The 23,674-nt window shown below is 42.5% G+C and overlaps 1 protein-coding gene across 4 annotated transcripts in view; it reads right to left on the bottom strand.

Annotated features, from left to right (window-relative positions):
- LOC110497098 (gamma-aminobutyric acid receptor subunit gamma-3) overlaps nt 1–23,674 on the bottom strand; it is a 42,050-nt gene that overhangs the window by 7,993 nt on the left and 10,383 nt on the right. For 2 of the 4 annotated variants that reach the window (XM_036952271.2, XM_036952270.2), the window contains exons 3-6: nt 21,537–21,604; nt 13,032–13,252; nt 11,036–11,118; nt 407–544 (exon numbers count right to left, since the gene is read on the bottom strand). In XM_036952271.2, the coding sequence (XP_036808166.1) occupies nt 407–544; nt 11,036–11,118; nt 13,032–13,252; nt 21,537–21,604 (510 nt within the window). Of the gene's footprint in view, nt 1–406; nt 545–11,035; nt 11,119–13,031; nt 13,253–15,198; nt 15,274–21,536; nt 21,605–23,674 lie in introns of those variants that run through there. The other 2 variants (XM_090208109.1, XM_036952272.2) reach the window with 2 other exon arrangements.

The following is a 23,674-nucleotide window of genomic DNA, read 5'->3' as shown; positions in this document are numbered from 1 at the left end:
GACTATCTTCCAAGAGAAGGCATTGTCTTTGCTCTCTGGCAATATCTTGCAAAACTGGCAAAGCAATTGTCTTTGCAATGCAATAGCTTACAGAGACTGGAAAAGCAATTGACTTAAGGCAGAGTGGTGGCACCAGACCTCAAGACACCAGCTGGTAATGCCTGCTGTCTCCCCCTGCTAATAGACAGGAGAATATGACAGATAATTTACAGTAAATGTAGACCATTTGATTAAAAAACAGCTAAAAATAACACTTTTATGAGTCAGTATCTTATAATTCAGAGAGAAATTGGATGGAGAACACAGGAGCCAACGAAGGGCTGTGATGAGGATTTATTTGATTGATTGTGAAAAATAGAAGGTCAGCTGTTTGGGTATTAAATGTACGGTAACTAATTTGCTGTACCTGCTGTTGTTTTTAGGACGTCTGTGGAATTCCGCAGGCCCATGAAGTCAAACTGGTAGAGGCGCCAGTACTTCTGGTCTGAGGTTTCGATGGAGTTCCTTTTCCATCTGTAAATCATTTCATCCTTGGGGTAACCATCTGTAAGTCAAGTAAACACACAGTGACCCTATGGTAGCATTTCATTCTAATAAAATAAGATTTATGCTTCAATCTGACCAATACATGTTTTATTGTTTGATGGGTCTTACTGGACAAATTCATATGTATGTATTGTAAAACCCCCTAATTGCATACTGTTAAATATACCTAAATATGGGAACAGCACACACACATAAACACACGGACACACAGTATAGAGTAGAGCACCATTAGACCGTTATAAAAGTAAAAAACATGGCCATAGTAAAGTGCTGTAAGAGCAGATGAAAAGGAGCACAAGAGAGTGTAATAGGATACTTTGAGTTACTGTGAGAGAGCATTGTGTTGATGCTGGAGTTGACCTTCACTTTTCACAGAAGTGTGTGTGTGCCTGTGAAATCTAATTTGAAAGCCGTGCAACGGAAATGAACCACCTCATTGTGCTCTGATGATTTCAAGCAGGTGAACTGTATCCCATTAACATGTTATTATGAGGTGTGTCTCTCACACACACACAAAGCGACAATGTTATTCACACTAGCAAAAGCTACAACAAAAGAAAGCTGGTGAGATGATGTGGAGTGTGCTGAGTGTGTGTCAATATCTTAGAAACTATTATGCCTTGAAAGTACAATAACGAGGAGGCAGAAAGCTATGTTTAGGCTAGGGCTCAGCTGCAAGTTGGGTATCAGGGTTTGGCTCTGGAGTTGGCACTTCCTCCTAAAGGTGTGGTGTCCAGGACAACCAGGCCAATGATAGAGGGGGCAGCAAAGGGGGCTGCAGCTTCGTGGCCCTGCAGCTGATCCACACGGCGGCGGTACACTTGATCGTCAGGCATCCGAGTCCTGTAAGAGACCGGTCCAGTGGCTTCTTCCACAACGGCAAGGACCTACATAGGGCCTCCAGAGCAGTTCCTCATGTACACAGACTCGTCAGGTAGAAAATGCCTTAAATGATCACGGCCCCCCTGTCTGCATCACTCTCCTGCCTTAGACGCATGTCACTTGTCATGTCCGGGTGCAGCCGATCTAAAGCAGTTGTCAACCGTTTGTTCGTTAACAGCTCGGCTGGACTCTTCCCAGTAGAGGCCATCATAACATGTTGAGACTGCAGGACTCTTGACAATCAGGTCTGCCAGTCACCCACCGAGATCATAGACAGCCTCCCTGGTTGTCTGATCCATGTGTTCAGCTTGGCCATTGGAGGACGGATGTTATGGGGCTGTGGTGACATGTCCGATTCAGTTCCGCCCAGCGAACTCGTTAAACTCCGCAGAAGTGAAGGCAGCTCCATTATCTGACACCAGGACGTCACACAACCCATGAATGGCAAACAGCAAATGGAGGGTGTTTATTACAGCACCAGAGGGCATCAAGATGACCATGGCTACTTCCATGCACTTTGAATGGGAATCTACCATAATGAGAAAAGTCCCTCCTTTGAATAGCCCAGAAAAGTCTATATGAAGACAACAATTTCTTTGTTGTCCACTCCCATGGGTGCAAGGCAGCCTTGGATGAGCATGGTGTGACTCCGGACAGGTGACACAGCTGCGCACCACAGCCTAAATGTCCATCCTAGGCCATCCTCACTATTCCAGGATGCATATCATGCAGCATGGAAAGGACCCCATCCCTCGCCAGGCCAGGTACCACAACCCGACTGCCCCACAACACACAATTCTTGTGAACCGACAGCTCGTTCCGACGATACCATTAAAGCCCAAACTCTCTGCCAGGAACTTCAGAGGCCCATCCATGCAGCACCCAGCGAAGAACTCGGGACAGGACAGGGTCCTTGAAGGTCAGTGCGGCTATCCTAGAAGCATAGAGAAGGGCTTCAGGCACCATCTCCAACAGTATCACTTCCCAGTGAGGTGGTGCCTCGACAAAGAGGTAGTGAGTGGCAGGCAACTCAGGGAATCTGCATTAGCCAACTGCTTCCCTGGATGATAGCTGAGCTCATAACTATGGGGTCCCAGTATCAGGCTCCATCTGACCATGCAAGTGAAAATATTTTTGGGGCATGGGCTTCATATGATGAAGCACGCCCAGCAAGGGCTTGTGGTTGGTGTAGACCACAAAATGGCGACCTCACAAATACTGATGGAACTTCTTGACAGCAAAAATGTTCGCCAGGGGCCTATTTATCCGGCTGTGCAGAGTACTGTTCAGTGACAGTTCGGGTCCTAGATGCGTAGCACACAGGTGCCTCCCGACCATCAGATTCCACATGACTAAACAAGGCACCGAGCCCATATGGAGACGCCTCACAGACCAGTAACAGGGGTTTTCTATCATCAGTGGGCTAGCAGCCCATCTGCTTGCAGCAGCTGCTTAGCCTCTTTATAGACTTCTTCATGAGTGTCGTTCCCACTCCAGGGAGCGGCCGGGTCCAGTAGGCGATGCCAGGGTTGTAGCTTTATTAAGCCGGAAGTAGTTGTAAAAGTTGAGAAGCTTCAGAAACGACTGGAGCTCAGACTTGTTCTGGGAAGAAGGCCTTTATGGCCTTTACCTTATTCTGGGTTGGTCGCACGCCATCCTTGTCAATGTGGAACCTCTGGAACTCAACACTGGGTGCAGCAAAAATGGACTTCTCCCTCTCAGGCTGTGGCCTCCCATGGATACTATAGACAACATACTTCTCAGGGTCTGGGTGACAGTTTACCAAGTGTGTCTGTTGTGTGGTCCTAGTGGGCATGACTGAGCTGCCTGGGACAGGGACCTTTGTCAAACAAAGTCGAGCTACTGTATATGTCCGCTCCATTTACAGTAGTGACAAAGTGCTTATGCACAAAAATATTCTGATTTATAACAGTGTGCACACACTTCCCACGCCAGTTTCCCTTTGTAAATCACAGTCAACTCAAAATTTGCCCCGCGTGAGCGCACGTCTTGTCCTACCCTTTTAACGCCCTTAGTTGCCCATAGACAGTGGAACACTGTCAGTGAAACACACATTTTTCCTTTATTTAACTAGGCAAGTCAGTTAAGAACACATTCTTATTTTCAATGACTGCCTAGGAACAGTGGATTTAACTGCCTGTTTAGGGGCAGAACGACAGATTTGTACCTTGTCAGCTCGGGAATTTGAACCTCCAACACTCTAACCACTAGGCTACCCTGCTGCCCCGGGGCTTCAGAGTGTCAGCATGTGGCGGACGCTGTGAATGCCGCTGGCTCAGAACTTCAGACTCTCTCAGAAATAAGACGTTATCCAACATTAAAGTGGAAGCCAAAAAGGCGCATAGCCTTACACAGACAAAGTGTTTGTGCCACCGGAGCTCAAGCCCCTTGATGAGCGATTGCCAGTATTATAGGGGAGTCCCTCCAGAGTGGAGTAGTGACGGAGGTGGACACGGACATGCAAGTCGCACCGGATGACCCAGGTATTAATTCGTATTCCCTCGTTTGAAAAGAGTAAACCAAATGGATTGTCATTGTGTTTACACATTTATTTACAAACAATTGACATCTATTTTTAGTCGCTGCGTGTTCCAGCGGGGTCGGTGGTGCTGCAGCTGAGCAGGAGCTGAGTGCGCCCACCCCCCGGCGTCTCCACCGCACCTCGTGCGTCACAACCCTCCGGCGGCCGTGTCCTCACAGATGCAGTCCTGCAAACGCAAAGGGACACCATCGACGCTATTAACGAGGTTGCCAAGGAGTTGAAGTGGGACAGGCACGGCTTGGTTTCTGCGGGTGCTTCTCTGTAAAGCTGGGCCCACTAGGGCACAGAGATCCAAGAGAACAGCTCTTGGCAATCGGAACGGGCTCATACGCCACTCATCATCATTGGCCAGTAAATCTTGCAGGTCTTTGAAAATTCTCTCTCTCCAAATTCTTCCATTCGCCACATCTTCCAACAGCAGCCATTGTGCGTCATTACGCATTGTAATTGCATGCCTTTTTTATACCCACCCATTTGATTGTCAAAGATACCCAATTGCGTAACACCTTCAGGTGTGGTAATTACCCCGGTTGTAACTGACAATGACTGGGCCAAAATCACATTGACAGTTCTGCACAACAACATATATGAAACTGTACACAAACTGTGCACATTTATTCATGAAAACAAATGTCACAACATGCAACTATTGTTTAATAATTACAGATCCAATGAAATATGATTCCCGATTAAACTGTACAACATATGAGGGGTTCTTTTGCAAAAACAGATATCTCCGTTTGTATTTATTATCCTAAATCATGTTTTTTTTTTTTTTTTTTTTTTTTTTGTGCACTCCAGGGAACTCTTCATATATAATACATGAGATGTAATATTTTTGATTTATTTTACACAATGGTATCAATTTCTGCCATCAGGGGGCGCAGTTTCTCCAAGTTATGTGCGCACGCATGGGTCAAAATGTCCGTGGAGGACCGCACATTCTCATGTCAAGTTTGTTTTTTTATAAATCTCAACGTTTGCTTAGAAAATGGCGTACACCTTCTTTTGCGCCTACGCAACGTTTATAAACGTTCATAAATGAGGCCCCTGGTCTTTCATGGTGAAGCAGGCAGGCATGATTTGCAGCAGTCTCAGCTGCCAAGGCTTTTACCTAGGCCACTCTAAATATCAGATTGGGCTCAGCCAATAGACTCATCTAACAATTCTGTCAAGCAGCATCGGCTCCAGCTGATCTCCAAAATGTATTTATTTATTTTTATTTCACCTTTATTTAACCAGGTAGGCAAGTTGAGAACAAGTTCTCATTTACAATTGCGACCTGGCCAAGATAAAGCTCCCAATTATGGTGCACCGAAAGCCTGCGCAGACCAGCAATGAAACTGGAGATATTCTGATTTGCATTTTGTTTACAATTATGAAAATAGAATCTCTGCACAATATCTGACGGATCTGGGCTGAAAGGCCGCTTCAAACATGACACTGTTTTCATAACTCTTAGCAGTGGGCAGGGCCGGAGCGAGTAGAGAACCTAATGTACACTAAACAAAAATATAAACGCAACATGCAACAATTTCAAAGATTTTACTGAGTTACAGTTCAAATAAGGGAATTTGTCAAATTAAATAAATTCATTAGGCCCTAATCATGGATTTCCCATGACTGGGAATACAGATACAGATACTTTAAAAAACATGTAGGGGCGTGGGTCAGAAAACCAGTCAGTATCTGGTGTGACTACCACTAGCCTCATGCAGCGCAACACATCGCCTTCGCATAGAACTGATCAGGCTGTTGATTGTGTCCTGTGGAATGGTGTCCCACACCTCTTCAATGTCTGTGCGAAGTTGCTGGATATTGGCAGGAACTGGAACACGCTGTCGTACAGTTCAATCCAGAGCATCCCAAACATGCTCAATGAGTGAAATGTCTGAAGAGTATGCAGGCCATGGAAGAACTGGGACATGTTCAGCTTCCAGGAATTGTGTACATATCATTGCAACATGGGGCCGTGCATCTTCATGCTGAAACAAGAGGTGATGGTGGTGGATGAATGGTACGGCAATGGGCCTCAGGATCTCTTCACAGTACCTTTGTGCAGTCAAATTGCCATCGATAAAATGCAATTCAGTTTGTTGTCCTTCCAATACTATAACCCCACTGCCACCATGGGGCACTCTGTTCACAACATTGACATCAGCAAACTGCTCGCTCCCACAACAACGTGGTTACACGTGATCTGCGGTTGTGAGGCCGGTTGGACGTACTGCCGAAACGATGTTGGAGGTGGCTTATGGTAGAGAAATGAACATTACATTCTCTGGCAACAGCTCTGGTGGACATTCCTGCAGTCAGCATGCCAATTGCACACTCCCTCAAAACATGACATCTGTGGCATTGCGTTGTGTGACAAAACTGCACATTTTAGAGTGGCCTTATATTGTCTCCAGTACAAGGTGCACCTTTGTAATAATGTTGTTTAATCAGATTCTTGATATGCCACACGTCAGGTGGATGGATTGGCATGGCAAAGGGGAAATGCTCACTAACAGGGATATAAAGAAATGTGTGAACATTTGTTTGGGAGAAATGAGCTGTTTGTGCATATGGAACATTTCTGAAATCTTTTATTTCAGCTCATGAAACATGAAACCAATGCTGAGTTTATACAGTACATGACCAAAAGTATGTGGACACCTGCTCGTCAACACACTCATTCCAAAATCATGGGCTTTAATATGGAGTTGGTCCCCCCTTTGCTGCTACAACAGCCTCCACTCTTCTGGAAAGGCTTTCCACAAGATGTTGGAATATTGCTGAGGGGAATTGCCTCAATTCAGCCACGAGCATTAGTGAAGTCGAACACTGATGTTGGGCGATTAGGCCTGGATCACAGTCGGCGTTCGAATTGGTCCCAAAGGTGTTCAATGGGGTTGAGGTCAGGGCTCTGTGCAGGCCAGTCAAGTTCTTCCACAACGATTTCGACAAACCATTTCTGTATGGACCTCACTTTGTGCATGGGGGCATTGTCATTCTGAAACAGGAAAGGGCCTTCCCTAAACTGTTCTCTTGGCATCTACCAAACCCAGATTCATCTGTCGGAATGCCAGATGGTGAAGTGTGATTAATCTCTACAGAGTCCAATGGCGGCGAGCTTTACACCACTCCAGCCGTCGCTTGGCATTGTGCATGTTGATCTTGGGCTTGTGTGCAGCTGCTCGGACATGGAAACCCATTTCATGAAGCTCCTGACAAACAGTTCTGGTGCTGAGGTTGCTTCCAGAGGCAGTTTGGAACTCAGTAGTGAGTGTTGCAACTGAAGATTTTTATGCACTACGTGCTTCAGCACTCGCCAGTCCCGTTCTGTGAGCTTGTGTGGCCTACTCTTTTGCGGCTGAGCCATTGTTGATCCTAGACTATTCCACTTCACAATAACAGCTCTTACAGTTGACCGGGGCAGCTCTAGCAGGGCAGAAATTTGACGAACTGACATTGCCATGTTGAAAGTCACTGAGCTCTTCAGTAAGGCCATTCTATTGCCAATGTTTGTCTATGGAGATTGCATGGCTGCGTGCTCGATTTTATGCACCGGTCAGCAACGGGTGTGGCTCAAATATATACTTTTGTATATATGATGCATTTTTGTTCAGTGTAGAATACGTCACTGCTCCGCACACACAGAGCAGCACAGTGCAATTATTTTAGTCATTTTCAATGTCATTAGCAACAAAAAAACCTTCCAGCCTTTCAACACACTCCTCCCAAGAGCTATGCTTTTCCTCAACAAACTCCTTAATCTTCCCATAAAAAGTCATGATCATGTCAGAAAAGGAAAATCCAATTTTATTTATCCTTTATTCAGCTAGGCAAGTCAGTTAAAAACAAATTATTATTTACAATGACGGCCTACCCCGGCTAAACTCTAACCCGGACGACGCTGGGCCAATTGTGCACCCCCCCTATGAGACTCCCAATCACGGCCGGTTGTGATACAGCCTGGAATCAAACCAGAGTCTGTAGTGACGCCTCTAGCACTGACATGCAGTGCCTTAGACCGCTGCACCACTCGGGAGACCATTTTGTTTACTCTTGAATCCTCTTCAAACATTCTAGTTCGGATCCAATAACGAGGAGGCGGAAAGGCAAGTTTAGGCTATTTACTCCATGGTGCAGGCAATAAACATGAACGCCATGTTGGCAGGTGACTGAACTTTTACACCTATGGGGTGGGCACGCCATATATGAACGCCCACATGAACTTTTCCCAATACACAACTGAAACCACATACTCTCCCATCTCCATTAAGATGGTAGGAGTACAGTCAGTAGGACTGTAGGTAGGACTGTAGGACTGGCTCTTCACTGGTAAATGTCAGTTATTGTCAGTTATTGACATATCCCACTCTGTACTGTAGGTTACATAGAAACGAGCCATGGTAGACAGCCCAGCCAAACTCCTCTCTCCTCCTCTGCACAGATAATAGCTTGGGTCAAAGCAAAGAGAATGTAAAAGGGCCATATGTCTATGAATCCTTGTATAGCAGCGTGTATCCACTGAGCTCTAGGTTTGGTCGTATATAAACACTTCAATGGACAGCAATGACTCATCTCTTATCTGGAATTCTCTTTTTCACGTTAGATTGAGGAACGATGCGCTTCCTCACAAATTACAAAATTACATTGGTTTCCTTACCCTGTAAGCAGTATATGGGACAAGGTATGATCCATGCTATGGACAAGGTATGATATCAATCCATGCTTTGGTTTAGTTTCCCTGGCACTGTTTCCAAATGCTAACGTTTTAGCATTTGTGGCACAAATCCCTTTCAAGTCATGGGACCGATATTAGCATTTTCCGCGACTCATGTTCAAATCCTCGACAAGTGACTTTGTTGAGCTTCACAATACATGTAAGATACTTTGGGATGATTTGGACGATGTACAAAAATGTGCAATAATCGGTCCCGTGACTTGAATGGGATTTGTGCCACAAATGTTAAAACATGAACTTTTGGAAACAGTGCCAGGAAAGGTAAACCAAAGCATGGATTGCTGTCATTTCTAGGCTGCTTACAGGGTAAGGAAACAAATATGTAATTTCGTAACTATCTGTTTAAAGATCTGAAAGGTGAGAAAGTCCACAGTGATGAACTAATAAAAGGTGCAGTGAAATCAGTGGAGGCTACTGAGGGGAGGACTGCTCATAATAATGGCTGGAACAGCATGAATGGAATGGCATCAAATACATAGAAACCATGTGTTTTGATATCATTCCACTCATTCCGGCTCCAGCCATTACCACGAGCCTGTCCTCCCCAATTAAGATGCCACCAAACTCCTATGAGTGAAATGTGTTGTTTTACAGGGTCAGCCATAGCAGTACAGTGCCCTTAGAACAAATTATGTGCTTTGCTCAAGGACACATCGGCAGATCGTTCACTTTTGTCGGCACGGGTATTCAAACCAGCAACTTTCGATTGCTGGCCCAACGCTCTAACCGCTAGGCTACCTGCAGTCATTATCGCCATGGGAACACAGCACGCCACATGTCCAATGTTCTTTTCCCTGGGGTAAGTGAAAATATCAAACAGCGAGGATGTGTCTGTTGGCTCTGTCAAGCCAGTGGGTGGGTGGTGTGGAGGACTGGATTGAGTTTTCCCGTTTTGCTTAAGTTAACTCTTCAGACCCCCTGTTTCCAGGACGGAGATTAAGCCTATTCTCTATTGAGCATGCTTTTTAAACCAAGACTACGCTCAATTTGTGTCTGGGCAATCAGACCAAGATGTTTACTTCCAACAACAAAAAACATTCAAACCATAATAATATGAAAGGACTATTTTCTGAAGGCGATATTTTTGAGGATGACTTACTGTATGGATGTACATAGGCTGTAGATGGAGAAGCAATTGTGTTGCATTGGAAGGGTCGGGAAATGGAGGGGGCATACGTACACGGGGGGGGGGGGGGGGGGGGGGGGGGGGGGGATTTATTGTAGACTGAATAGAAGTAGGATCAAGGTCTTTATCTGGGGAACAGCTGGAAATCCATTAGGTCCAGCATGCATGGCTTTCACATCCTGTTCCCACCAATCCTTAATAAGGGTAGAAATTCAGTGTTCTTATTCCACTTAACAATAATGCTCTACGTTCACTTGCCATTCTGCCTGAACTGAATTTTGTCCCATTTTATTGCAGGTGACGTGCTGTTGTCGTGTTGTTAATGGACTGCCCAGAAAGCCTGGTTTTTCAATGTGGCTTTAAAGAACGGTATAGAGGTACAGAGTAGCTTTGCATCAAGCTTTCACATTGGTGACTCACGCATTCTCATGAAAAGCTGCAGACAATCCTTCTCTTTCAGGCTTTCAGAGAATCTGCCCAACAAGCCTCCAACTCAAAACAGTTGTATGTGCATCGACCTCATACTGTGACAGAATACACACGGTCTCATTTGGATCTAGTACAATGGACCTTGTAGTGACCAATGGCGTTCATTTCAGGTACCTCCATCGTTTATATAAAAGTGAGTTGTAAGACTACAGTACGTGGGTGAGAAGAAAATGCCTGGGATATTATGGTCTGGCTTTTGGTGTCTATTGTGTATCATACTGTGATTGTCTTGTGCATATATAAGACATTGATTGTTCTGTATATATTTGGAGTATGTGAGACAAGGGAGATATACCTGTCCGAAGATGTTTAGTAGGAAATGGAACTGTACTAATTTGCTCAATGTATGAAACAACAATTTTGTCCGTCATTGTTTGTTGCCACTACCATTGCTACCTAACCTTGCTGCACCCGTACGCCCCCCTTCCCTCTTCAAAAGGATCGCAACAGAAGTCATCTTTCAAGCTTTATTGTGTTACCCTGGATTATTTTCTTCAATTGTATGTGGCGGCGTCAATTATTCAATCCATATGAAATATTACTTCTTCTCATGTATTTTTCATACATCTACATGAAATATGATGCGTCCTGATGTATTGTTCATATACTAAATATATATATATTTTTTTATATGTTTATACAAAATATATGACATATATGAATGGGTGACATGATTGCCTGGCCGTACAATACTCACAGCTAGAGAAGACCAGGGGACAGGAGTGCTCATCCATAGGGAAGTTGTGGAGCTGCAGCTGGCACTCTGCATTGATGGTCAACCTACAGCACGAGTCAGAGAGAGGCCGTGAGTGAGCAGTGCCATCGTTTCTCACATATAGTTCACCTCTGCTCTGAGAGAGCAGTGCTACTACAACAACAACAACCACCACCACTGCTCTAAACACATACACCACTGGTGCTGTGAACGTGTCATTTATTGATGAAGACAGCATAGGGTGTGAAATAAGGGAAGGCTGGCTCTTGGTGTTGTTCTCACATACTGCACATGCTGCGACAGAGACAGAGAGCCATAATGCTGTTTCCATTTTTCTGTTGGTGTGAAAAGAATGAGCGATTGCGGGGTTAACAAACTGGCACCTTGTTGCATGCCTGTGAGAGACCTAATGGGCCACCTATTATCCTGACATGACTGCCAGTGCCAGGGAGCTGGAGATTGAGGGTCGGCCGGCCGGCTGGTCGCCACCGAGTCTGGTGAGCCCTGCAAATTGGTATTTTTCCTTGAGTAACAAACTCCGACAGACTAGTTAAGAAAAATGAACGGATTTAGAAATGCTCTCGTCCCAAAGTTATGTAGGTCATCGGACTGAATTTCGCCCTATTCGTCTCCTCTTTTCTTTCTCTTCTTCTCCTCCTCCTCTTCCTCTGTCTCCCTGATAAAATGTCACTCTTGTTTACGTTGGCTTGACTGAAGGTCACAGTGAAGAGGAATTAATGGGAGCTTAGATTCACTCCATTGTTTTAATCATACCAGGATGCCACTCGAGTAGATTTATAGATCTGCTCAATGATAACGCTGATGAATAATGCCAACTGAATGCTGACTGAAAATGCTCATTGGTAATGCAAACTGATGTTGCTCACTGACAATGCTCAATTATAATGCTCAACAATGGGCATCACCGATAAATCAAATCACATTTTCTTGGTCACGTACACATATTTGGCAGATGTTGTGGGTGAAGCAAAATGCTTATGTTCCTAACTCCAACAGTGTAGTAATACCTAACAATACAAAACAATACACATATCTAAAAATTAACAAAAAATTGAAAGAAAGGAATTAAGAAATAGAGAAATATTAGATTGAGCAATGTCGGAGTCCGGAATATAAATATATATGTATATGATGGTGTGTGTATAGACATTATTGGGCATTATATGATGTTAACTAACAATGCTCAGTGATAATGCTCAACAATAATGTTCAGTGATAATGCCCATATACTGTATAATGCTAAACAATAATGCTCAAAGATAATACACTAACCGATAAAGCTCACTGAGAATGGCTGATAATGTCGGATCTTGTATGATTCCGCCTTGGGGAGCCAGCCAGGTCAGTCCTGACAATAATTAACCTGCCCACACGTTCTTTTCCTTTGTCCTGTGCTTTGCCTGTTGCCAAGGGAATACCTCAGTCAGTTATGCAAACAGCAGGTGATGTCTCTCTTTTTCTCAGCAGAGGTGAATCCACGGTTGAAAACTTAGCAAAAAAAGGACTGAAAGGATGACATTTACGCCCTAAAAAGCATGATCTCCCGAAGACAGTGTACTAGAGTGTGCAAAGCGAATGTACCAAGTGTGCTAACCCACTTAGCAGAGCAGTGATGGAAGATACAAAACAATGTTATTCTTATCGTAGAGTAGACAGATTTTTATTTTGGGTTATTGGTGTAGCATCAGTATGTGGCACAGTGTGTTTGTGCCACCTTCTTACACTGTGTTGAACTCTACCTGAGTTCTGAGGAAGTTAGAATATTCTAGATGTGATCTTCAGTACAAAGATGGGTAGTAATGACACTATTTTCATTTATATTGTCTATTTTTCTTTCCTTGAAAGGGAAAACCCAATGTTTGCTAAGCTGTAAATTCAGAACAAAGATGGGACGATAGTTGGCTGTTCAAAACAACAATGTCTGTGATATCTGATAAAGAAAAGCCACTTATTTTACCTCAGCGTGTATAATATCTTCCCATCGTTCCAAATACGCAGAAGCTGATTGGGCATCGTAATCCAATGAGAGTCTGCGTTCTTGGAGTTTCTGAAGATGGTGTCAGGGACCCAGATCATTCCCACCATGTTGCTGTTGAGAGTCAGGATCTTCATAGTGCTGTTGTATTGCAGACGGCTGTCGATCCACGTCTGTGCAAAAATTATGTCAATTTCGTATTCCTGTAACAAAACAGAAGAAACTGACCTTTAACCTACATATATTATACATATTTCATATATTATTACATCTTTTATGATACATTTTGGTTCCAACTCTGGGGGGGGGGGGGGGGGAATAATCTACAATCCACAGTCATGCTATATATTTAACTTCAAGATGTTCATATTTTTTTTACATTGAGAGAAGCTGCAGATCGGCTGTGTTGATGGTCTACCCGAACATAGAGTCAGGACGAGACAAGACCTTTGTTCTCTTAGACAAAACATACCATAAATGATTATATGATAAGACAAGCATAAATTATAAATTGCCTTAACATTTAAAAGTGCTAAAAAATAGAAGCATTTCTCTTTTCCTAATCCCTTATGTTGACGTCCCCCAGAAACCGCATCTTGATTCTGACGGGTGACCTTTTGGAAACTTTTACAGGCACATGGGACCTGACTTTAATACAGCACTAATTAGAGTGTGATGGGAGCAGCACGACTGTAGCTGTTACCATGACCTTAAGGAGTAAAAGAACAGTCAATCACACAACACGTCAGTCTAAAGAGTCTATTCCTCAAGCCTCCCAGGCAATAGCCACTGTAATATATAAGGTCCTGTTCGGCTCAGTTGGTAGAGCATAGCACAGGTTTATGGGTTTGATTCCCGCTGGGGCAACCCTAAGAAAAATGTATGCACGCATGACTTGCAAGCTGCTTTGGATAACAGCATCTGTTAAAAGGCATACATTAATGTATGAGAAATGAAGTGAAACGGGCTTGATCAGACAAACTAGTATCACAGATAAGATAGATAATTTACCTACTGATGACTAGATTTGAATTAATAATGCTGATCTAACATTTTAACTATGTTATTTCACCCATGAGTTTCTCACTAGCTAAGTTATGAAGATGAATGTGACATGAAATCAGTGATTAATCGCTAAGGAAATCTAAAAAGTAAAAAAAATACCAAGTATGCATTTATTCCGCTCTCTCCCCCTCTAACAGCCTCTGTGTAGTCCTGTAATACCCTTTAAATGTAAGATGAAGGTCAATAAACTGTATAAATATGAATAGATATTTCCCTCAGAAGCATCACAATTAGTTTCACTTCAGTAAATTCATTGCAACCTTAAGACTGCAATGACATTTCATAGTCTTGAAAAAATTGTTAACACACGAAAATGACTTAATTCCTATTGTTAGACCTGGCTTCCTTACACCATGAGGATGCGTACAGTAGACTACTATGTCATCAGACAGGAATTCAGGGTATCTTTTATATTTGTTTCATTTATTTAACCTTTGTGTACACAGCGAAGTCGCACTGAGATCCAAATCTCTTTTACAAGGGTTAGTGCTATCCGGAATCCTTGGGACGTCCCTACACTAACTTTAACCCTTACCTTTAACCATTTTAAATGTCAACATCAAAGTGGTGATGTCAGAGTTGGAAGTCCCTAGGATCCCAGTACTAAAATCCACACATTAGGGAAGAGCTAATCAATCCAGGCATATGAGTAGCCTAGGTCTCTAATTAAGGTCTTAACACGCCTGTAGGGGACTACGTTTTCCAAATTAAGTCTACCCTGGAGTCTATTCCATCTCTACACTAAATGTAAAGATTTTAGAAAAAGCCTTATTATCTACCTCCGATGAGGACCATAAACAGCGGGATATGAATGGGATATGATTACTACTGTTCAAATCATCACTCTGGCGATTCATATTTGGTTATAAAAGACACGCTGTGCTCAAACAGCTTATCAATGTAGGGAAGGAAAAAAACATCTTCTTTCCTCGTTCTGTGTCATTAACTATTATGGAAATCGTTACGAAAGCTCACACCCACGCTTTTAATGACTGATGCTACAAGACGAGAAAAAAGGCAACGCAACAGTCTTACCGCGATGAACGCGAGTTTAAATTAAACATGTTAAAAATAGGTAACTTACGAACGTGCCTTGGCCTCTCTGTCCGTCGTTACAAGGCTAAGAATTACTCCCACAGCGCAACTTCCAGGCAAACACTAAGCGCCCCTCGTGAATTTAGAGTCCAACAGCAGGCACTAAAATGAGCATATCAAATGCCACATTATGAAAGGTCAAGTGAGGGGAAAAAGATGCTCCAAGGACTGACAGCATTACAGTACAATGCCACGATCTGCAAATCCACAATATCAACCCATTAGAAGTACTCACAGACTTGTGTATGATTCATTACACTTGCTTCCACACATATTTCTATTCTACATTGTTTATTTAGCCTGGTCCCAGATCAGTTTGACCTTGCCTACTCCATTGCTGTCATTGTCAAGCCAAACTTCTTTTTTTGTTGCATTATTTATTTATTTATTTATTTATTTATTTATTATAGAAAGGCTTTACAGTGAGAAGGGACCAAAAGGTCAGTGTAAAAAGGTTGGCCAACAATGGGCAGCTTGCTTGTAGAGAGCTTTGAACTTTTGCATGTTGTGTGTGGCTGGCTGTGGCTTCTGCTATGGGTAGCCCCGTTGCCTTGGACACAGAGTGAGCCTCCCAGATATAGCCTAAAAATAGCATTTCCTTTCGCAGAGAATTGTGAAGATGTCCCTTCAAACAAAATGTGTCAATAATTCAACGAGTACATCGAGAAACCAGTGTCATTAAAACAGGTGTCATTGTGGCTGAAATCTTACAATCCAGAAACTCAGAATGTGTGGATACTTGGAGAATCTGTGAAAACAATTGTTGAAAACAAGCCAATGAAAATAAATGTTGAAATGTCTCACATTTTTCTTTTCTGATGTGTACTGCAGGGATGGTATTGGATTAGTCCAAGGGACCCATTGCGTTCCTGTGTTTTGTTACAGTAATTGTGACTGTAAATCCTAGTTGACATCTGTCAAGTTGCATGTGTATGGATATTGGATACCCAAAGCTAATGGAATCCAACACGCAAAATATTTCCTATGCTCATTGCTCTATGATGACGGAGGTACGATGACACCAATTATTAGAAAGGAGAGATACGATCTGGGCCTGTAGCCTTCATATAATCCTATAGTCGCCATATAATCCATTAACGATCTATTGGAATCTGGAGGAGGGTAGACAAAGTCTAATGTAACTACTAGCACACTGCATAGAATACACACCAAATTATGAATATTAGTTGTTAAAACCATTGGGCCAGTCATTGAAAGATCGCTGATTTGAATCCCGAAGCCGATTAGGTGAAAACTCTGTCTATGCCCTTGAGCAAGGCACTTAACCCCCATGCTACTGTAAATCACTCTGGATAAGAGCGTTGGCTAAATTACTAAAATGTCAATACAAGTGGTATCATATGGATATTGAGACAGATGTCAGATGTCATGATGCAATCCTTTAGAGATCTATCAGAAACTGAAGGTGAGACAGACTGCTTAATAGAACGAGTTCTCTGTTGGTCGAGTAAACACTACCCACTGATCCACTGTTGTTCCCCTGAGACCTGGTGTCACATCTTAGATGCACTCCATTTTTAAACATGGCATCGTCAAACATCTCTCTTCCCCTCTGTTGGGCGGCTCCTCACTAGTTAACATTATGTAACCCGTTGTTATCTGGGCTAGACATTTTGGCAGACTCAATCAATCTTTTTTCATTCCGAGGAGAGAAAACAAATCAGACAGCTTCTGAAGATCTTATTTCTGTCTTTATTGGCACTAATCCTGTGGAACATAACAAATAACCATGCCCTGTGGAAGAATATTGATTCCTCATATTAACACAATCTGTTTTCACACAGAGAAAATGCACCAAATAACATCATATATCCATCATTTTTTCAATGGCACCACATGGACTGATGGACTGTAGGCCGAGATTACAGTGGCATAGTGTCCTCTTTTGGTCAACTAATTCGACGCGCTATCTTTTCTGCATAGCACCAGCAACTATGACCACTGCGCTCTGAGATAATGGTACTTAATCAGACATGCTCCCATCGCACTCTGTCCTAGATTAATATCTTCTTCAGGGACGTTGAACCATCCGAGGACTCAGTCCCGTCGGTGTAAATAAACCCTAACCATTCCCCGATGTCAAAAAAAAAACTCTCCTTCTCTTTAGATCACTAACAATGCCGATGGAACATCAGGTCTGGGTGACTACATACTAGGCTCACACTGTATATATGGCTTAAACAGAAACCATTACAATAGAATACATGCCAGGAACATAGAATATCATGTCTGAGTGAATAGCCTTCATTGACTATATAAACCCAACACATACAGCTGTCGGAAGTCAAAGGTCAGACGTTTACATACACCTTAGCCAAACATTTAACCTCAGTTTTTCCAAAATTTCTCACATTTAATCCCAGGAAAAAATTCCCTGTCTTAGGTCAGTTAGGGATCACCACTTTATTTTAAGAATGGGAAATGTCAGAATAATAGTAGAGAGAATGATTTATTTAGGCTTTTATTTATTTCATCTCATTCCCATCCTGGTCTAACGTAGTGTCCTATGGATCCTGGTCTAAAGTAGTGCCCTATTCCCTATGGGTCCTGGTTTAAAGTAGTGGGTCAGAAGTTTACATACACTCAATTAGTATTTGGTAGCATTGCCTTTAAATTGTTTAACTTGGGTCAAACGCTCCCACATGCATTTTCAGTTGTGCCCACAAATGTTCTATGGGATTGAGGTCAGGGCTTTGTGATGGCCACTCCAATACCTTGACTTTGTTGTCCTTAAGCTATTTTGCCACAACTTTGGAAGTATGCTTGGGGTCATTGTCCATTTGGAAGACCCATTTGCAACCAAGCTTTAACTTCCTGACTGGTGTCTTGAGATGTTGCTTCAATATATCCACATAATTTTCTTAACTCATGATGCCATCTATTTTGTGATGTGCACCAGTCCCTCCTGCAGCAAAGCACCCCCACAACATGATGCTGCCACCCCCGTGCTTCAAGGTTGGGATATTGTTCTTCGGCTTACAAGCCTCCCCCTTTTTCCTCCAAACATAACGATAGTCATTATGGCCAAACTAGAGGTCGCCCGATTATGATTTTTCAAAGCCGATACCGATACTGATTATTGGAGGACCAAAAAAAGCTCATACTTCAATATTCCAAGGTAAGAGGTTTTAGGTTGTAGTTAAAATAGTATTTATAGGACTATTTCTCTGTACCATTTGTATTTCATATACCTTTGACTATTGGATGTTCTTATAGGCACTTTAGTATTGCCAGTGTAACAGTATAGCATCCGTCCCTCTCCTCGCCCCTACCTGGGCTCGAACCAGGAACACATCGACAACAGCCACACTCAAAGCAGCGTTACACATCGCTCCACAAAAGCAGCGGCCCTTGCAGAGCAAGGGGAACAACTACTCCAAGACTCAGAGCGAGTGACGTTTGATACGCTATTAGCGCGCACCCCGCTAACTAGCTAGCCATTTCGCATCAGTTACACCAGCCTAATCTCGTGAGTTGATAGGCTTAAAGTCATAAACAGCACTGTGCTTGTGAAGAGCTGCTGGCAAAACGCATGAAAGCGCTGTTTGAATGAATGCTTACGAGCCTGCTGCTGCCTATCATCGTTCAGTTGGACTGCTCTATCAAATATCAAATCATAGACTTAATTATAACATAATAACACACAGAAATACGAGCCTTTGGTCATTAATATGGTCGAATTCAGAAACTATCATTCTGAAAACAAAACGTTTATTATTTCAGTGAAATACGGAACCGTTAGGTATTTCATCTAACAGGTGGCATCCCTAAGTCTAAATATTCTTGTGACAATGTACAACCTGTCAATGTTATGTCATAATTACGTAAAATTCTGGCAAATTAGTTCGCAATGAGCCAGGCTGCCCAAACGGTTGCATATACCCTGACTCTGCGTGCATTGAACGCAAGAGAAGTGACACAATTTCACATGGTTAATATTGCCTGCTAACCTGGATTTCTTTTAGCTAAATATGCAGGTTTAAAAATATATACTTCTGTGTTTTGATTTTTAGAGCGTTGGACTAGTTAACCGTAAAGTTGCTAGATTGAATCCCAGAGCTGACAAGGTAAAAATCTGTTGTTCTGCACCTGAAGAGGCAGTTAACCCACTGTTCCTAGGCAGTCATTGAAAATAAGAATGTGTTCTTAACTGACTTGCCTAGTTAAATAAAGATTAAATAAAGGTGTAAAAATAAAAAATCTGCAAAATCGGTGTCCAAAAATACCTATTTCCAATTGTTATGAAAACTTGAAATCAGCCATTCCGATTAATCGGTCGACCTCTAGGCCAAACAGTTCTATTTTTGTTTCATCAGACCAGAGGACATCTCTCCAAAAAGTACAATCTTTGTCCCCATGTGCAGTTGCAAACCGTAGTCTGGCTTTTTTATGGCGGTTTTGGAGCAGTGGCTTCTTCCTTGCTGAGCGGCCTTTCAGGTTATGTCGATATAGGACTCATTTTACTGTGGATATAGATACTTTTGTAACTGTTTCCTCCAGCATCTTCACAAGGTCCTTTGCTGTTGTTCTGGTATTGATTTGCACATTTCGCACAAAAGTATGTTCATCTCTAGGAGACTGAGCGGTAGGACGGCTGCGTGGTCCCATGGTGTTTATACTTCCGTACTATTGTTTGTACAGATGAACGTGGTACCTTCAGGCGCTTGGAAATTGCTCCCAAGGATGAGCCAGACTTGTGGAGGTCTACAATTATTTTTCTGAGGTCTTGGCTGATTTCATTTGATTTTCCTATGATGTCAAGCAAAGAGGCACTGAGTTTGAAGGTAGGCCTTGAAATACATCCACAGGTGCATCTCCAATTGACTCAAATGATGTCAATTAGCCTATCAGAAGCTTCTAAAGCCATGACATCATTTTCTGGAATTTTCCAAGGTGTTTAAAGGCACAGTCAACTTAGTGTATGTAAACTTCTGACCCATTGGAATTTTGATACAGTTATAAGTGAAATAATCTGTCTGTAAACAATTGTTGGAAAAATGACTTGTGTCATGCACAAAGTAGATGTCCTAACCGACTTGCCAAAACTATAGTTTGTTAGCAAGAAATTTGTGGAGTGGTTGAAAAACAATTTTTAATGACTCCAACCTAAGTGTATGTAAACTTCTGACTTCACCTCTATTATTGGGTATCACACAAAGTTCCAAATTATTACATGTATATTATCATTCTCTTAGATCCCTAACTATGTCCATAGAACATCATAACTGGGTGAGTCCATTGACTACTAACCCTACTGTATATGAACAAGTAACAATTATAGTAGATGATCAATATGGATGCCCTGTTCCATACAACCCATCAACTTGACCTGCCGCTTTGTCTTCCAGAAACAGAGTTCTGATGATCTAAATGTGTTAAATGGACATTCGAGGCATGGGAGGTCACTCCACAGTTCACAGGGTGACGCTCCGGGTGCACTGAAGTGTGACGGGGGGTTTGCAGCCAAGCCGAGCTGAAGAAATCTGTTGTTTTTCTTTTCTTCCTGGCTTTTGTAATGTTGCCAGGACAAACAGTTACAGGGGCGGGGCTAAGGGAGGCCGTGGGATGCTCCTATAGGCTATCGTAGTCTGGCCAAAGTTTACATCGTGGTGGAGATCTGTGTGACTCACCAATCACGGTGTGCCCAAAATAAATCAGGGAAAAATCCAAGGTGGGGTGAACATCATTCAGTTATGTGATGGTCTGGTGACTCACTAGTAGGTGACAGCACACTATACTACCCAAGACCAGCATGAAGTTGATTACAAAACATAGGGATATCACATATAAGATTGATTAAGTAAATAAGCAACAAGGCTTAAGCACCCCGATGTATATCATGAATAACACACTATGGGTTGCTCTTACTACAGTGGAAGCCAGAGTTGCATTACACCATCAAATGTATTCAATATTCATTATGCTCTCACTTCTAAGTATTACAATGCAAGGCCCGACTCTGAGAAAACATTTAAAGTTTAGTCATGTACATTTGAGCCATTTACATTTGAGCCATTTACATACCGATACAGTGACTACGGTATAACAAGTTGTCTGAGCACTGTGACCACAGGCTCTATTTCTCATTCCAACACCCACACATCCCACTTCACCACCAGATACAACTGCTTTCCTGTCTGAGCAGCCCAGCTCACTGGGGATATGAAAGATGATGGAACGTATCTTGCCTTAACTCTCTTGGCCCACAGTTGACCTTTATTCAAGCAGCACAGAAAAGCAAAGTAATCAAATTATGTTGATGATGATGATGATGATGATGATAGAGAGAGAGAGTGATTCACTTACCATGTCTATTGATGATACAGGTCCGATGCTATTGACGTATATGTCGACGTCGATAAGCGTTGGTTTAACTGTAAAAGACAGAAGGAGAAATCACTGTAAAAGCACATTTTAACCACAACAAAGTGTAGTAACACTGCCAAACCTGGGGTGCCATGTCAAAAGTATTTAAAAGGACATGCCTACATATCTGTTGTTGACTCTGGTCGACTTTCAACCGTGTCTGAGGGAGGAAAACACCTGACACATATTGATTTTGGGGGTGAACTATCACTTTAAGTGATGCCTATACATGAAGTGGTTCACCGGTTCACCAGTTTCATTCCAGGCAGTTACCTTTCACTGGAGATGTAGGAAACTGGTTTTCCACACGGCTCAAATCTATTGGATAACATGCCATACACGATTCCAACCCTACATTTCACAATTTAAAGCCTGTTCTCTGTAACTAATCTTACAAGGCGTTGCTGTAATTAGCAGTTCACGCTTGTGTGGCTAAGTGCACCTCTGTCATTGCACATTAGCCTCTTTCATAGGCTTTGGCAACTCCGGCAATTAACTGTTGAGGTGGTGCAGTACACTCACATCAGACTATGACAGAAAGATCCGCACAAAGACGTATTTAATTGCAACAGGGTGTAATGGACGAATAGATATTTGACAGTTTTGTAGAATTCAGACGCAAGAAAATAGCAGAGTACATCTTGTCTTTAAAAAAAAAAAAAAGTGTATTGTTATTTGATTATTGTTTACTTCAGTTTATTTAGTAAATACTTTCTTAACACTTATTTCTTCTTAACTGCATTGTTGGTTAAGGTGCATGTACGTAAACATTTCACTGTAAGGTCTACTATACCTGTTGTATTCGGCGCATGTGACAAATACAATTTGATTTGATAGGACATTATTAAGTTCCACTTTAGCCACTATCATCAAATAACACAATGTACAGTGCCTTGCGAAAGTATTCGGCCCCCTTGAACTTTGCGACCTTTTGCCACATTTCAGGCTTCAAACATAAAGATATAAAACTGTATTTTTTTGTGAAGAATCAACAACAAGTGGGACATAATCATGAAGTGGAACGACATTTATTGGATATTTCAAACTTTTTTAACAAATCAAAAACTGAAAAATTGGGCGTGCAAAATTATTCAGCCCCTTTACTTTCAGTGCAGCAAACTCTCTCCAGAAGTTCAGTGAGGATCTCTGAATGATCCAATGTTGACCTAAATGACTAATGATGATAAATACAATCCACCTGTGTGTAATCAAGTCTCCGTATAAATGCACCTGCACTGTGATAGTCTCAGAGGTCCGTTAAAAGCGCAGAGAGCATCATGAAGAACAAGGAACACACCAGGCAGGTCCGAGATACTGTTGTGAAGAAGTTTAAAGCCGGATTTGGATACAAAAAGATTTCCCAAGCTTTAAACATCCCAAGGAGCACTGTGCAAGCGATAATATTGAAATGGAAGGAGTATCAGACCACTGCAAATTTACCAAGACCTGGCCGTCCCTCTAAACTTTCAGCTCATACAAGGAGAAGACTGATCAGAGATGCAGCCAAGAGGCCCATGATCACTCTGGATGAACTGCAGAGATCTACAGTTGAGGTGGGAGACTCCGTCCATAGGACAACAATCAGTCGTATATTGCACAAATCTGGCCTTTATGGAAGAGTGGCACAAAGAAAGCCATTTCTTAAAGATATACATAAAAAGTGTCGTTTAAAGTTTGCCACAAGCCACCTGGGAGACACACCAAACATGTGGAAGAAGGTGCTCTGGTCAGATGAAACCAAAATTGAACTTTTTGGCAACAATGCAAAACGTTATGTTTGGCGTAAAAGCAACACAGCTCATCACCGTGAACACACCATCCCCACTGTCAAACATGGTGGTGGCAGCACCATGGTTTGGGCCTGCTTTTCTTCAGCAGGGACAGGGAAGATGGTTAAAATTGATGGGAAGATGGATGGAGCCAAATACAGGACCATTCTGGAAGAAAACCTGATGGAGTCTGCAAAAGACCTGAGACTGGGACGTAGATTTGTCTTCCAACAAGACAATGATCCGAAACATAAAGCAAAATCTACAATGGAATGGTTCAAAAATAAACATATCCAGGTGTTAGAATGG

This window comes from Oncorhynchus mykiss, chromosome 18 (assembly GCF_057628025.1).
Source record: "Oncorhynchus mykiss isolate SJ-2025 chromosome 18, ASM5762802v1, whole genome shotgun sequence".
NCBI lineage: Eukaryota > Metazoa > Chordata > Actinopteri > Salmoniformes > Salmonidae > Oncorhynchus > Oncorhynchus mykiss.
Note: the sequence above shows the minus strand (reverse complement) of the source record. Positions and strands in the feature narration are given on the sequence as shown.